The 18144-nt window shown below is 37.9% G+C and overlaps 1 protein-coding gene across 5 annotated transcripts in view; it reads left to right on the top strand.

Annotated features, from left to right (window-relative positions):
* The window catches only part of Kcnh7 (potassium voltage-gated channel subfamily H member 7), a 456981-nt gene extending 439053 nt beyond the window's left edge, over nt 1-17928 (top strand). For all 5 annotated transcript variants that reach the window (XM_021154171.2, XM_029472738.1, XM_021154157.2 and 2 more), the window contains 3 exons: nt 1303-1471; nt 10733-10925; nt 14231-17928. In XM_021154171.2, coding sequence (XP_021009830.2) covers nt 1303-1471; nt 10733-10925; nt 14231-14497 — 629 coding nt within the window. In that variant the 3' untranslated portion in view covers nt 14498-17928. The remainder of the gene's footprint in view (nt 1-1302; nt 1472-10732; nt 10926-14230) is intronic.
* The last annotated feature ends 216 nt before the right edge of the window (nt 17929-18144 follow it).

Raw genomic sequence — 18144 nt, 5'->3', positions numbered from 1 at the left:
CGTGCTTTTAGAAAAGACATGGAAAGGAAGTCCCACTGCTAGGTTCCCTATTTCGAGAATCATAGCTAATCCTGCCCAAATTTAGTTACTTGCCATGCAGGCTTTTTTAAATCGCTGAGGCTGTAAATTCCCTAACTTTATGTAATAACTTTCTTTGCCGTTTAATCATAGCTACCTGTCAAGACTCTCTTTCAAAAATGTCTATCAAAACCCAATCACATTCTGTAACTGAAAACCACTCCCATGGAAAAGCAGAGATCCATTTGGGGCATCTCGTTCCTGCCCCCAGCCCTCCCAGGAAGAATTAGCTCTCTTTAATCTCTGAGAAAACCTCCCAGATCCAGGTGACTTTCTTCATCCATTTTGTAGACATGGATTTAGAGAACGAAATGTACTGACAAAAAATGAGGAAGAAAGTAGTATACGTTCACCTCCAAATACCAATAGCATGAAAATGGAGAGTTTTAGGAGAAACGATTCAAAAGTAAATCATTATATAAGAAACGATCACAATCCCTCTCTATTACATTTTTCAAATTCACACAGAGCCTGGGTCTTCAGTTCCTCCATGCTTAGCCGAGTCTAAAACTGAACACCTGACACACCAGACATGTGGAATCAAACACATAAGCAGGCTATCTTAAAGTATATTGACATAAATATATTAATAATAAGAGACTCACAGGAAGAAAACTCCAAAAAGCAATGTGACTATGTTCATATAGTGCAAGAGGACCTCTAAGAAACTTGGAAGCCCAGAATAGCAGCAGACCTTGAAGGCTTCTCATCTCTGAGAGAAGGTGGCTCCTTGGCTCAACACCAGGCTGTGTTGGCCTAAGAAAACATCCCGAAGACTCACATTTCCCTCTAAACCTTTACACTGAGCAAAAATATGTGAAAATTAACTTATGGGTAGGGGTCTTAACAGTCTTACTTTTAGGTAGAGTGTTGTAAACAAAACTTGCTCTTTTCTCACAAAAAAGTGTAAAATTACAGTTATCTGGGTCAATTTGAGTTTATTCATCATGTCTTCTCAGCATTAACAAAAAAAAATGAAAAATGTCAAAGTCAAGTATAATGACAGGTGATAAAATTTGAATCTTATGAAAATAGGTGGAGATAAGACTGGCTCTTAAGTCAAAGATTCTGGTACTGATTGGAAATGGAGATTGTCATATCTTTGAAATCCTTTGGTTCTCTGTCATGGATTATGCCTGGAGATTCTTCCAGTCTGCCTTGCAAGTGTCTTTGTATTACTAAGGAGCTTCTAAAAAATCTGACATGTCGTATTCTTTCTCACAGATATCACTGATACACACAGCTGGGAAAGAGAGCCTGCCAGGGCTCAACCTGAAGAATGTAGTCCTTCAGGACTTCAGAGAGCTGCCTGGGGCGTCTCTGAGACTGAAAGCGACCTCACCTATGGGGAAGTGGAGCAAAGGTTAGATTTACTTCAAGAGCAACTTAACAGGTAAATCAGTGGTCAAAGAAAAAGAGGAATTTATTTATTTAGTCAAGGAAGACTAAATTCAGGATCCTTTTGCCATCAAGAACCTACATTTACATACCATTCCATTTGTATGTCATCTGAATTGGTTACCTTAAAAGCTCCTTCATGGCCTCAAAATAATTTACATTTCACTTTTTAACTGACAACTGCCTCCTTTTAATCCCTGTATACTATTCACTTCTTTTTCCTGAGTTAATCCTGTGCTGTGACATAAAAAAGACTGATTTCTCATCAACTATTCAAAAATGTTAATATTTTTAAAACTTCACAAGTAAAATGAAAACCTCGCTTTTCCTCTTTTCTTTTATCTAGACAATATACTAAGAGGAACAGTTTTGGTCTGGGGAAAGATACATACATTCAACTTCATATGGGTTCAACATATAATCCTAGGTTGTGGGCATGCCATATCCAGACCATTCTATAAGCAAATCATGTATCTTATATGAACAAAATTCACATATTTTGAATATAGATGAGTAGTTTGGAAACAGTATAGACACACACACACACACACACACACATATTTAGGTAATAGCACTGTCTATGAAAGTTTGAATGGAAATGTGATGTAACAAGAAAGGTGGGCAGTTATGAAAGACATCTCTTTCATAAGACCTTACTCTCCTGGCAGCCCTGGACCGATAATGTATCCCCAAGTTAAGCCAACTTCTAATTACACTTGATGTATTCTAATTTCAGCGCCTCATATGCTTTGTCTATAAAAGCCTGGTGAATCCTGTGACTATTGAGGCTAGCTGATGAGCCATGGCTATAGCATGGTATTCTAGGCCAGCAGATGCCACTTATATGTAAGTTGAGTTTTTGTCTACAGGTCTTCTGGTTCTTGAGTCCACACTACTGACAGAGAAGAATGGTGTATGAGGAGAATGGGGAAGAGAGGAGAAAGTTGTCTAACAAGGGTTCAGGTAGCATGCCTTTTGATCAACTTGCAGGAAATGTATTTAAGATACCTTACTTTATGGTATAACTGAAAGTCAACACTGCATAAAACAAATTTCCAAACACACTCAGGGCAGCCATCAGGTTTTATATTTTCTAACAGGTTTTTTTTTTTTTTGAGGCACAGTCTCCCTACATAACCTTGGCTTGTCTATGCTCTGTAGTGCAATCAGACTCAGATCTCAGAGATTTGCTTGTCTCTTCTAGATGTTTTTGACCAATTTAAATTTAAAGAGCCAATACAGGCTTGAATTAAGTGTTGTTTCTTTCCCCCGACCAAAACTGTCAGTAGTGTGGACACAAGAACCAGAAGACCTATAGACAAAAACTCAACTTAAATATAAGTGGCATCTGCTGGCCTAGAATACCATGCTATAGCCATGGCTCTACAGTTAGCCTCAACAGTCACAGGATTCACCAGGCTTTTATAGACAAAGCATATGAGGCACTGAAATTAGAATACATCAAGTGTAATTAGAAGTTGGCTTAACTTGGGGCTGAATTATTGACCCATGGCTGCCAGGAGAGTAAGGTCTTATGAAAGAGATGTCTTTCATAACTACCCACCTTTCTTGTTACATCACATTTCCATTCAAGCTTTCATAAACAGCGCTATTACCTAAATATGTGTGTGTGTGTGTCTATACTATCTCCAAATTACTCATCCATATTCAAAATATCTAAATTTTGTCCATATAACACGAATGATTTGCTTATAGAATGGTATGGATATGGTATGCCCACCACCTAGGATTATATGTTGAATCTATATAATGTTGATTGTATGTATGACTGCCCAGCAAATGATATTGTTTCAGAAACTATGACATTTGAGCTGGAGGAAGGATATCACTGCAGGCAGCTATGAAATGTATAGCCCAACACAATTCCTGACCTGTCTCTGCTTCCTGGTCTACCCAGATATAAGAAAGCAGCTTCGTGCTCCTGCTGTCACAGATGAGAGCCTTTCTTACTTCAATGCCTTCTGGGGTGGTATGAATAGGAATGGCCCACATAGGCTCATGTGTTTAAATACCTGGCCCATGGGGAGTAGTACCATTAGGGTGTGTGGCCTTGTTGGAGTAGGTGTGACCTTGTTGAAGGAAGTGTGTCACTGTGGGGGTGGGCTTTGAGGTCTTAAATGCTCAAGCTACACTCTGTGTAGCACACAGTCGGCTACTCTGCCTGTGGATCAAGGCAATTCCTTCTCCAGTGCCATGTCTGCCTGCAGGCTACCATATTTCCTGCATGATGATAATGGACTAACCCTCTGAACTGTAAGCCAGCTCCAGTTAAATAATTTCCTTTTTAAGAATTTCTGTGGTCAAAGTGTCTCATCACAGCAATAAAATCCCAACTCTGACACCTTCCTTTCCATGATAGACTGTACCCTCAAACTCTGAGCCTATAAACCTCCAGTTTTTCAAGGTGCTTTTTGTCAAATATTAGATCACAGCCATGGGAAAGTAGCTAATATGATTTACTTATTTTCTGCACTTAATTCTACTTGTTCAGATTATGCTGGTAATGGCAATAGATGTTGCTCTTCTTGGGAAAGAGAGAAAGTAAATGATGGAGACAGCAGTGATTTGATTAGCAAAATACCAACACAGTATACAGAATTTCTTAGCTTAGGTCAATGATCCTTAACCTGTGGCTCGCAACCCCATAGAGGTAGCATATCAGATATTCTGCATATCATAAGTTTACATTCTATTTTATAATAGCAAAATTACAGTTATAAAGAACAACAAAACAATTTTATGGTTGAGGATCACTACAACATGAGACACTTTATTAAAGGGTTACACCATCAGAAATGTTGAGAATCACTGGTAAATCTTAACTATGTTCACTAAACTATTTATAGGCTAACTGGATGAAGTCATTTAAACATTCCTAGAATCATGTTTTTCATACCTATCAACCACATTGTTTCTCTTTTACAGTCATATCCTAATATCCACAAAAGATTGGTTCCAGGATATCACTTAGGGACCAAAACCTATGTATGCTCAACTTTTTATATAAAATAACACCATTTGCATGTAACTTACACAGAATCCTCCTGCATAATTTAAATCAGGTCTACATTACCATAAGTCATAATAAAATGTAATCGCTATGTCTGGAATTGTTACTCTGCATTGCTTAATGAATAGTAACAAGAAAACATTTCTACACAACTAGTACAAGTATACATTCTTCAAGATTCACAACTTCAAAGTAAAGTCCATTTGAACATAGAGACCACACATGCTGTATAAAAATAGAATGTGTGTGTGCAGTTAGATCATGCTTAATCATTTTACTTTATCTGTTTTACTGGCATTCTCCTGCTTCACATAAATGCCTAGGTTTGCACCAGTCTTTATGACTAAAAACAAAATTATTGTGTCCAGTTTTTGTTGTCTAGACATTGATACCAAAAATGTTTAAAAGATGTATAAAATTGTTTTTCAAAAATTTGTTTTCTATGTGTCCTAGAACTGAAAGTAGAAACCTTTAAATATATATGACAAGAACACATTTGATTTTAACCACCTATTAGTAATAATAGTGATTGTTTTCTTATATTAGCATATGTTACATATTTTTCCTCAGATAAAAATAGGACTAAATATCTTTTGACATGCTCCCAGCATCTGCAAGTGCTTTCTAAGCATGTTTTGGCTTGTTACCACAATTAGCAGTTCTTCTTGACTAATTTTTCAATTATCTCTGGTATCTTCACTAATGTTTTATATCATAACATTGCTTAGCCAATTTTAAAGTTCAAAACATGATGTTTTTATTCAACTCCACCTTCAACAGCTTCTCTTCTCCAATTTGTTCTACAAAGTAAAACATATAGGAAATAAAACTGAAAAGCCTAGTATAGACTCTACTCTCTTCTGAGAGTACAGTGTACCCTGGTTTACATTTATTCAAATCCCGATCTGTGAATTCTTATACTGTTGTCCATTTCAAATATAAATATAAAATCTAATCAAAACAAATACAACTAAGATACCTTTTTTCAGCATTAATGACCAATTAATCTGCATGTGAGCTTAAAGGTTTATATAAGTGTGCTTATTTATTTATATGGTGTGCCCATATATATACATAGTTGGAGAAATTATAAAGGCTTGATCCCACAACAGAGCTTCTTAAGCTTTGACATGCACTCATTTCACTGGGTAAGTTGTAGAAGCGCAAATTATAAGACAATAGGTCTGGAGTTTGCAGAGTCCACACTTAAACAGGCTGCCAGCAATATTCAATGCTGCTAGACCAAGGACCACAGATAAGATGACCTAAGAGATGTAAAAGTTGTTGTCCATGGCCTTTCCTTGCCGAACACACAAAGCAATGTGTCTGCCTGCGACTGTCGTGACATTGAATGCTGATGCATTCACTGTCACAATTTATTATCCGTGTCCTTCACTTTCTTATTTTAGTGTTTGTGTGGTGTGCACATGTGTACATATTCAGGTTATGCTTATATATATATATGTGTGCATGTGTAGAGGTCAAAGTTGACACTGGATGTCCATCTTGATTATTTTCTAACATGTATTCACTTGAAGTGTCTCAGCTGAACTCGAAGCTTGTCAGTTGGCTACCATAGCAATCCAGATTTCTCTCATGATTTCTCCTCACTGCCTCCTGAATGCTGGGATTAAAGATGGTAGTCATAACTGCCCAGCTTTTCATGTGGGTTCTGGGAATCCAAACTATGATCCTATACATGTCCTGCCAAAAATGAGATCACATTCAATTATTATTCATCATGGTGTTTTCATCTCTCCTTCCTACCTTATGTCATGTCTGATTAATAACAGATCTTTGAGTAAAACTATTCTTTTTCTACAACTTTATTAATCAGGAAAAACCCATAAAACTAGATTATTTGGTATTTTAAAAATAATGGAAAAATGGAACTTCTGTTTACCTCCCTGTAATTCTAAGTACTTTAGTCTTAAAAGACTCTATTCTATCTCAGCAAATAGTCATGACCATAGCATGAAACTAAATATTATTCATTGTAAAGACACTTACTACCATACCCTCCTTTGCTGATATGCCCTACCCAAATATCAATCACCTAATTAATTTTTTAAAATCTTGAAATTTTTAAATATGTATGTATATGTGTGTGTGTGTATACTGTACTTAGGAATTTAGGAATATATGTATATGCATAATATAATATACATATCTGTGTGTAACAACTATTAATGTAAAAAGAGATCATGAATTTGAAAGTAAGAAGGGGTATATGGAAAAGTTTGGACGGAGGAGGAAGGGCAAAGCAAAATGATGTCATTATATTATAATCACAAAATATAAAAGAAATAATTTTGAAAAGTGTTAAAAATAATATATGAAAGGAAACTGTGATAGTCAACTGCATCAAGCTTCATAAAAGTCACTACAAGGTCCAGGGTTCACAGGACACTGTGGTCAAGTTAGGGAACTAGACTGATTTTTCCAGCCTGTGACAAGTAGTGCTAGAGGAGCAGTTTCAAAGGAGGGAAGTTTTGCATTGGCTTCCAGTTTCAGATGTTATCTTCTGTGGTTTGGTGCGCTCTGATGAGGGAAAATATGATGTCAGGAGAACATGGTAGGCACAGTTGCTTGTCTGAAGGCATCCAGGGAACACAGAGAATACCAGAATGGTGCCTGAGACACCATAGAGTACCCAAGGATACACCCTCCTGGATGCACTTCCTCTAACTTGGCCTCAACTATGAAGGTTTCCATTGCTTCCAAGTAGGCCCATCAAATCACAAACCTACCAGTGGATTAACATAGTGGTTAAGTCACTCTTCAATGATTGGATTAACCTGCCTAGAATTGATCCTTTAACACTGAAGCCTTCTGGAGATACAATTTATATCTAAACCCTAAAAGAAAACAAATGTGGTAAATTCCTGACATACTATGTTGGAACTGAAGAGCAAAGAGAGGTGAGACTGCTATAGAAAGACTTGAAAGTGTTTGATTAGAAACCTGTTCAGATGAGCTGATCTGTAGATATTTCTGTGCCCATAAACCTAGCTCTTAGTCTTATTTTTTCCTTAGGAAAAATTTTCTTGCAACAAACAGCTCAGCCAAGCTGATAGAGACAGTCCATGCTCTTATCTAAGTAGAATTAACATAAATGGTCTCCAGGTTCACTCTGCATCAGCCATTTTCCCTGACAATGATGGTCTCACATGAGTGAGTCCCTGTCACAGTAGCAGACCACAGTTATCAGGCATATGGCTGCTGAAGACCTACCTTCCTGTGAATGTGTCTGCCATAGACATTTTAAAAACAGAATCTATTAAAAGGATATCTTTTTTTTCTCTCAGAGACTGCTGTTGTTTAACAAAAGCTTTTCAGGACTCAGAAATATCATCATATTGAATCCAACTTGTCAATGAAGCATTTATTCCAGAATCCACAGCTAAGTCGTTTTGCATTCACGGTGTATCTTGGCAACAGTAGCAAAGAACTTGCTGTAATCCATCCACTATTTAGATGTTGCCATTGACAGGATAAATTTGTACAAATGCTATGAAGAGGTTTGAATTTACTATTTCAGGACTAGGGGGGAAGAGAAATAGTTATGGGTTGCTCACCAAAGACGAGCATTTACACACAGTGCATAGCCAATTGAAAGACTTTATTCTAGCCTGCTGGGACCACACCCAAGTATTTGGAGGACCTAGGTGTGACCCCCCTAGTCAGGTGTCTTGCTCAGCAGCCACAGGGAGCTTTGCAAAAACAAGCAGTTTAATAGAAGCAAGACAAGTTAGCTAGTATATTCTGACCTTTCATTCCTAAAGTAGAGTTGGGTAGATTTCCATGGAATTTTCCATCAAAGAGATCAAATTCTAGTTCAAACGGAAATGACCTCAGCAAGAATACTAGATGGAAGAACCTTTGCCCTGCCTTGTCCCATCACAAAATGATTCTGAATGAGTTAAAGAAGAGAAGAATTTTTGGTGTAGATAATTCTGTAATTACGTAGGACATTTTGGTATCAACCAGCTGATACCTGCATTTTTTTCCATCTTCAGTGTGCAGCAGTGACATTTATATGACACAACCAGATATTTATATTTTATAGCACTATATTAATTTAGCACTGGGTAACAAATATAGATCATTTACATAATTATTATATAATTTACATGCATAGTTACAAAAATATCTTTTATACAGTAAACACCTGAACAATAAAGTGTTTTTCTGCAAGTAGAAAACTCATTTTTCTTTTTTTTTTTTAATTGGATATTTTATTTATTTACATTTCAAGTGTTTCCTTCTTTCCATTAGTATGAGGAATACCAGTGCACTCTCCAGTTATATTTATCAATGAAAGAAAAATCTATAAGAATATACTATAATTGGAAAAGAACGATTCTTATTGTTAATGTTAATATTAAAAGGCAATAAGAACCTTGTGTCTGGCACACCTGTAAACCCATTAGTTCCAAACACTTGAAGAGAAGTAAGTATAGGCTAGACAGGCCTCCCTGCACAGAAAGATATTATCTCAAAAATTAAAGTGAAAAATCATATACAGCTTCTATAATGTTTTCCAGATTTTTATTCTTTTAAAAATCAAAGCTAATTTCCACAAGTATGTGTATTTAATTAAGAAGATAGTTCTAAATTTTACTATTCTCTCTCTCTTGATTCTGTGCTCAATCACAAGCACAAATAAGATAATTCAAGGAACTTTCTAAAATTGCACATAGTTCAAATCTTGTTCTTACACCCACAAAACCCCTTATCTTAAGCTGTCCACACAGGGCAATCAAGCTGTATGTGAAGATTTCAGCACCAGATGCATGTGAGGAGGCTCAGGAAAGTAACTGCTGACATGAATGCTCTATGGTATCTTGTATTTTATTTCATTTTTTGAAACACAAAACAGCCAGAAGCATCTGGAAGAGTCCAGAGCAGATTATTGGATGGGGGAATGGGGGGAAGAGCAGGAGACAGTACACGGAAAGCATGGTGAGAATACTAGAAGAGCAGAGAATATAGGAACAAAGTGAGAATACCAGGAGGCTGAAGAAGGAAACACTGTTGGGTTAGAGGCAAGATGAGAATCTGGAGGGAGGGATGCCCAGGAGCTGGAGAGAGTTTAGGGTAGAGATGGAGCTGAGATAGGCCAGAAGGCTAGCAGACACTTTGAGATATACACCAAGTGAGAAGAGACTGAGGGAGCCTGGAGACCACCTTGGTAAGTTGGTAAGTTCCAGAGGTATCTGTTAATTATCTCTATGTCCCTTTTGATGGAGGTAAGGGAAATGACTCCTTCTTGCCAGTGGGAACTGGTTTCACAAGAATGCAGACTTTTCTCTAACTGCCAGAAATCCCCCTATGTCCAGTTTGAGCTCATTTCTGGATTACTTGGACAGCCTTGGAGTTGGGAGATTTGGAGTTTCCTTTGGACCTGGCACAAACCATGCATTTTGTCATTTTCTCTAGAATTTTATTTAAAGGTACCATGACCACAGCAATCTGAGGAGGAAAAGGTTTATTAGACCTAAACTTCCATATCACAGTAGTCATCAAGGGAAGTCAGGACAGGAACTCACACAGGGCAGGAACCTGGAGGCAGGAGCTGATACAGAGGCCATGGAGGGGTGCTGCTTACTGCCTTGCTCCTGGTGGCTTGCTCCATTTGCTTACTCATAGAACCCAGGACCACCAACCAAGACACCACCCACAATGGACTGGGTCCTCCTACACTGATCACTAATTAAGAAAATACCCTACAGTCACTCATATGGAGGTGTCTTTCCAATTGCAGTTCCTATCTTTCACATTAGCTCTAGTTTGTGTGTAAAAATGACACAATACTAGCCAGTACATAGTGAAAATACAAAGTTTTGCAAGATGTTTTCCTGAGATGTTGTAATCATAAAGAAGCATGTTATCAAATTCATCTTTGACTGAGGGGGAAATCAAATGATTGCTGATCACAATATTCCAAATGTGCTTTATATGTCAAAATCAATAAAGTTTTGTAAAGATAAAGCTTATTGTATGAACTCTCTTTTTCTGTTAGTATACCCATAAGAAATCAATGGTCTGTATCAGAGTAATTGACTCTATGGAAAGGGTCAAGTGGGAGAGAGTCTCTGTCCTCCCCCTCCTGTTTAAAGCAGCTCCTTGTAATTCTGTTTGTTGGCACTGCTGATATGGTCTCAGATGTTTTTGCAGGTTAGGACTATTTAAAACTATCTCTCCCTTTTCTATATCTTTCAGACTTGAATCCCAAATGACAACGGACATCCAGGCCATCTTGCAGCTCCTGCAGAAACAAACCACGGTAGTCCCTCCAGCCTACAGCATGGTGACTGCAGGAGCAGAGTACCAGAGGCCCATCCTCCGTCTGTTGAGAACCAGTCACCCCAGAGCATCCATTAAGACTGACCGGAGTTTCAGCCCCTCCTCACAGGTGAGTGTAGACATTGCAAAACTGACCGTGACTCTTTGAGCATATCTCCAGAGATCACCTGAGTAAGACTCACTTATGGAAAGCATGGATTTCTGTTCCCATCTGTTTATGCTCAAGGGTTTCTGTAAACTGGGCCTGTGTTTTGCAGTATGCGCCCTTAAAAGTTGCAAACGGCAGACATTTTTTTTTAAATTTATATTATTTGTTTGCATTTCAAATGCTGTTCCCCTTCCTGGTTTCCCCTCCACAAGCCTCCTTTCCCTCTCTTGCTCCCCTATGCCTCTAAGATAGTGCTCCCCCTCCCACCTGCCCATCCATGCCTGCCTCGCCCCTTTAGCATCTCCCTGATGTCAGATAATGCAATCCTCCACTTCATATATGGGGATGGGGGGGGGGATGGAAGAACCCACATGTACTATTTGGTTGGCAATTTAGTCCCTGGGAACTCTGAGGGGTCTGAATAGTTGATAGTGTTGTTCTTCCTATGGGGCTGCAATCCCCTTCAACTCATTCAATCCTTCCCCTAACTCTTCCATTGGGGTCTCTGAGCTCAGACAATGCTTGACTGTGAGTATCTGCATCTCTCTTGGAGCCTCTCAGGGACAACCAAACCAAGCTCCTATTTGCAAGCACTTCTTGGCATCAGAAATAGTGTCAGGGTTTGGTATCTTCAGATGGGATGGATCCCAAAGCTGGGCAGTCTCTGGATGGTCTTTCTCTCAGTCTCTGCATCATGTTTGCCCCTGTGGTTTCTTTAGACAGGAACAATTCTGGGTTAAATTGGTCAGGGAAGAAATAAAGAAAGAAATCAAAGACTTTCTAGAACTTAATGAAAATGAAGGCACAGCATACCCAAACTTATGAGACAAAATGAAAGCAGTGCAAAGAGGATAACTCATAGCTCTGAGTGCCTCCAAAAAGAAACTGAAGAGAGCATACACTAGCAGCTTGACAGCATCTGAAGGCTCTAGAACTAAAAGAAGCAAACTCACCCAAGAAGGGTAGACAGCAGCAAATAATCAAACTCAGAGCTGAAATCAACCAACTAGAAACAAAGAGAACTACACAAAGAATCAATAAAACTAAGAGCTAGATCTTTGAGAAAATCAACAAAATAGAGAAACTCTTAGCCAAACTAATTAAAGGACACAGAGATAGTATCCAAATTAACAAAATCAGAAATGAAAAGGGAGACATAACAGAAACTGAGAAATTATTTTTTTAAAAAAAATCCTCAGATCCTACTACAAAAGCCTATACTCAACAAAATTGGAAAATTTAGATGAAATGAACAATTTTATAGACAGATACTACACACCAAGGTTAACTCAGGATCAGATAAACTATCTAAACAGTCCCATAACCCCTAAGGAAATAGAAGCAGTCATTAAAATTCTCCCAACCAAAAGAAACCCAGGGCCAGATGGTTTTAGTGCAGAATTCTCTCAGACCATCAGAGAAAACCCAATGCCAATACTTCTCAAACTATTCTACAAAATAGAAACAGAAGGAACAATACCCAATTCATTTTATAAAGTCACTGTTACGCTGATACCTGAACCACATAAAGACTCAACAAAGAAAGAGAACTTCAGACCAACTTCCTTATGAATTTTGATGCAAAAATACTCAATAATATTCTTACAAACCGAATCCATGAACACATGAAAATGATCATTAACCATGATCAAGTAGGCTTCATCCCAGGGATGCAGGGATGGTTCAATATATGGAAATCTATCAATGTAATCCACAATATAAGCAAACTCACCTCAAAGAAAAAATCACATGATCATCTCATTAGATTGTAAAATAACCTTTGAAAAAATACAAAACCCCTTCATGTTAAAAGTCTTGTAAAGATCAACTATTCAAGGCACATACCTAAACGTAATTAAAAACATATATACAGCAAACCAACAGCCAACATCAAATTAAATGGAGAGAAACTTGAAGCAATCCCACTAAAATCAGGGACAAGACAAGGATGCCCACTCTTTCCCTATTTATTCAATATAGTACTCAAAGTTCTACCCAGAGCAATTAAACAACAAAAGGAGGTCAACTGGATACAAATTGGAAAGGAAGAAATCAAGGTATCACTATTCGCAAATAGCAGACTTAAAGAAAAATTTAAACAGTAACATTTATGTGTACATGCTTGTGTGTGTGTGTGTGTGTGTGTGTGTGTGTGTGTGTGTGTGTGCGTGTGTGTGTGTAAATGAATGGAATAATTAATTTTTAAAAAGCAAATAAATAAAAATCAAAAGAATCAGCTTCTAAACGCGGACACCGTTGCATACACTAGCAAGATTTTGCTGAAAGGACGCTAATATAGCTGTCTCTTGTGAGACTATGCAGGGGCCTAGCAAACACAGGAGTGGATGCTCACAGTCAGCTATTGGATGTATCACAGGGCTCCCAATGGAGAAGCTAGAGAAAGTACCCAAGGAGCTAAAGGGATCTGCAACCCTATAGTTGGAACAACATGATGAACTAACCAGTACCCCGGAGCTCTTGTCTCTAGCTGCATATGTATCGAAAGANGGCCTAGTNGGCCATCANTGGAAAGAGAGGCCCATTGGACTTGCAAACTTTATATGCCCCAATATAGGGGAATGCCAGGGCCAAAAGAATGGGAATGGGTGGGTAGGGAAGTGGGGGGCGCTATGGAGGACTTTTGGGGATAGCATTGGAAATGTAATTGAGGAAAATATGTAAAAAAAAATATTAAAAACTAAAAAAAAAAAAAAGAATTTGTAGACAATTTTGTGACCATTTCTGTGTGGAAATTAAATGTAAAATACTCTAGAAAGTGAAACAACGTGCCAACAGAAGTTAGCATGTCAGAAGAAAAATAATGACAATCTTTCTAAGATATAAAAGTTAATTTATCTGTGACAGGTTTTGATGGATGGGAAAGACATGCAACTATATTTTTTTATTCTTTGTTTGTAGTTGGTTCAGACTGTAATTTCTGATAGGAATGGTGATTTTATTTCATTTAATCCAGTCTTTTTTTTTTTATTAAAACCACACAACTCAAAGTTGAATACTTAGAAAACGAAACAAAACACAACTGAACTGAACTTTAAAATCTGGCTTTAGAGTGAAAGTTAAGTCCTTCGTCTGAGATAACAGAGCCCTTAATCTCTAGACCATTTTAGGAGAGAGATGTTGGCTAATACCCTTAGTCACATACAATAACTGGGTAGAGAATACACATCTGGGTCAGTTATGTGAACATAATTTTAGTTCACTTTTGGAGTGAATTGTAAAAGTGCATTTTCTTATCTTTCTACCAGTGTCCTGAATTTCTCGACCTTGAAAAATCCAAACTCAAATCCAAAGAATCACTGTCAAGCGGAAGGCGCCTGAACACAGCTTCAGAAGACAACTTGACTTCACTTTTAAAACAAGACAGTGATGTGTCATCAGAGCTTGACCCTCGGCAAAGAAAAACTTACCTTCATCCCATCCGGCATCCCTCTCTGCCAGATTCCTCCCTAAGCACTGTAGGGATCTTGGGTCTCCATAGGCATGTTTCTGATCCTGGTCTTCCAGGAAAGTAATCCTTTTGTACTATCTCCTCCACATCCGATGTAAGTGCTTTTAATGGCTGTTTTCCTTTTTGTATTTAAATCCTCTCTACTTGACTCAGGGGCTCACAAGGTACCATTATATGCAAAAGTACTGTATATTTTTCCTAAATTGAAGCTTGTAAGGTAACGTTGAGCAGTTAGGATGTAAATATACATAAGAGCTTTTTGGTTCCAAAATGTTAAAACTGCCAGCATCTCGAGGCACCTTGTTTTTTGAATTTTATTTTTTCAAATCATGTGCATGTTAGGGAACTCCAGTTTCTCTTGCATGGAGACTCCTACTGACCGCTTTTACTGATCCAGTGCTTCATTATGAAAATGCCTTCCAAGCAAATAACCAACCAAGGAATACAAGAGTTCATGAGTACAACTCAGATGATCCTCAACTTACGGAAGGTCAGGCGGATAAAGAGAAGTTAGTCGCTTTGGAGAGCAGACATCCTTCTGTATTGACATGTTTAGTGTTACATTCATTTCCTTTGATAATAAACAACGATGCAAGGTTTGAGTTATACACAGCAGTCAGAAAGGGAGCAAAACCCCCAAATACCAAAAGCTATAGTTCTCCCTCCATAGCTTTACAGGGACAGGTATATGAAAGGCAGATGGCGGTGGGTTTAGTAAACTTCAGGTCCCATGGACGACAACCCATGTGAGGTTTCCACAGGAACCCAGACCCTGGTTTCATGTCCCTAGAAGACCTTCATCAAGAGTTACTCATTTTGGTGAGATGACAGCACAAAGCTGTCCCAAGCTTCCGAAGGTCAGGAAGCCATGGGAAGCAGTTGCCTGCAGTCCCTGGCCCAGTGAGCAGCCTGACAGGAAGGAAGATCTTGTGGGAATTCTGGCCCTGCTTTCAGACAGACTGAGGAGGTCCAGTGCTTCCCCAAGCTTGTCTTCAGCTACACCATCATGAATAGAGGAGAACGTTAGTGAGAGAATAACACGGTCTCTCTAGTAAATTCTGCAGTAACTACCTAAAATATTTACAGTAATACATTTTTCTGAGGGCTTAAAAGAAAAATTATTTCGTGTGTTGGGCATGGTCCTTAACATGCCACTTACACAAAAGGACATTCATAATTTCTTCAGATTTCTATATGTGATAACAATCTTGTATTTGGTCAAATAGTAGAGTCTCATTTTTTTTTAAATATGAAACTTCAGAGTCAACAAAACTCTGTAATTAAGAATGGGTTGATTCCTTGCTTGATTATGACAGCGGTGACAAATGCTGTTCACTGACCCATCTAAAAAAGATTCTTGTTAATTAAAAATTAAGAGAAAATCTGTTATATATAATTTAGGCTGATTTCTACATTGTTTCCAAATCACAGGAAACAAAGTAGAAGCATATATTCTAACATTTTAGAAGGTTAGGTACTGGAGATGGATATGTCATTTGGACCTTAAAATCAACAGAGAAAAAAATGTAATTTACAATTCTGATTGGTCAGACTCTAGCCAAATATCATTTTGAACTCAATTATAATTTTAAAATTTTCAGACACTGACCTATTTTCTTTTCTTCTGAACAAACACTAAGAAATCTTTTAAAGGTTTCTTGGTTTTTCTACTAATTCTTCTGCTCCCACGGACCTTTAGACAGTATTTTATCTGTACATTATTAAATGGATTTTCCTTCACTTGGTCAATGAACACTTTGACACTCACCTGTCAATCCACTTCAAAGGCAAGCAGTTTATTAAATATGCATAATACTGTATTTAAAATGTGGTTATAGATTGACCTTCTATTGTCCCATACATATTTTTAAGCAGGCACAGAATTTGCTAGTCTGACCTGGGTGAGAAAGAATCTACACATAGGGAATGTTCTTATTCTCACTTAATTTAAGGAAAGTAATCGTTTACATACTTATGGCAAAAGACCAGTCAAGTCAACAAAACTATAGGAAATTAAAACGGGCTTCGCAGGTTGTTTGATGTGGTGTGGATACAAATGTAGACTAAAGGCCACTTTCAATCATTCGTTCAACAGACATTTGAATGAGACGCCACACACAAAGGAGCGGGTCCTATAAGTAGCGAACAACTTAGATGTGGATTTAGGGGTTGTATTTTCATATAAGGGCACATGTGTGCAGCTGCAACAAGTTTCCTAAAGACTATTTTGCCTAAGTTCTGTGTATTCAGAATAAATTCACGAGAACTTGCTCATTTGTAAGGAGAGGGGATTTGGCAGGTGAGAAACAGAGGTCTAATTGTTTGATTAGTGAATACTTCCACTGCAATGTTGGGTATGATGTGCATACAATTCAGCCTGTTGAAAGCCTCGGTTTATACTTCTTTGTAGAAACTGGGCACACAGGGACGGGAAGATGATGGGTGGTATACAAGAGTCTACCTGGTTTAAATTCTAGCACAACACAAATCCATTCCCTTCTTAATTCTTAGACATGTAGTACATTTTTTGCTGTTTAAATTGTAAGTCTCAGGGGGGCTGTGTAGGAATATAAACAGATCCTTTTTGTTTTTCTATAGAACATTAGTTTTAACAGTGCCCCAAGCAACATAAAGATATACATAGTCATAAGTGTCAGATGATAGACAGTTTAACTGACTTATGGGTAATAAAAGCAATTAACTTGATTACAAAATACACCCTAAAAATAGCTTTAAAATGGCATTACCCTGCCTATCATCTATAGCAAAAGTAATCTGTCACCTCTACCTTGGAGTTTTGCCCAAGGCCAGGTCTAACTTTGCACCAGGCAAACCTCAGCATAGAGATTGCTTTCCTTAGAGGGAATTAAAAGTATTCATGTAATGCCCTTTGCTTTTAACCCAAAATTAGTGTCTGGTCCCATGTACTTTAAAAAAATGCTATCTTAAAGTTTATTTGGATGAGATGTTCGCCTGCTGCTATTAACTGCAGGACAGAGAATTGTCTCTAAGACTCATCATCTTATCCCAGAGGGGAGTCCCATACTTTAATTAGCTGATGAGAAAAACAGGAATAAAAATATAGAAGTGATTTCTTTAATATAATAGTCACTAATTCTGCAAACAGGGGAATGCAGGAGGCCAATTTGAGGCAGTGTAAATTTCAAGTTTATTATAATGGCCTGGCCGTGAGATTAAAGTTTTATATTCTTGTCGTCAGGGAAGAGGCCATACTGACATTGGGAATCAGGTGTAATATGTGCATTTCAGAGCTCAAAGACTGTGTGGGCTTGAACTTATACAATGGCTCCTAAACACCTAGGAGAAAGCATTTGTAGCCAAATGTCATTTTCAGATCCTACCTTACACATCATAAATAAGGATAAAATGTATCACCTCTTTAGTCCATACAAAAAAGTAATTAATACTAAGTAAGAATATTTTATAGTTGGAAAAAAGCAATTAATTAAATTAGTCAGTTGTGAGAAATGAACTATAGCCAGGCAGTGGTGGCACATACCTTTAATCCCAGCACTTGGGAGGCAGAGGCAGGTGGATTTCTGAGTTCAAGGCTAGCCTGGTTTACACAGTGAGTTCCAGGACAGCCAGGGCTATACAGAGAAACTCTGTCGAAAGAAAGAAAGAAAGAAAGAAAGAAAGAAAGAAAGAAAAGAAAAGAAAGGAAAGGAAAGGAAAGGAAAGGAAAGGAAA

Source organism: Mus caroli, chromosome 2 (assembly GCF_900094665.2).
Source record: "Mus caroli chromosome 2, CAROLI_EIJ_v1.1, whole genome shotgun sequence".
NCBI lineage: Eukaryota > Metazoa > Chordata > Mammalia > Rodentia > Muridae > Mus > Mus caroli.
Note: the sequence above shows the minus strand (reverse complement) of the source record. Positions and strands in the feature narration are given on the sequence as shown.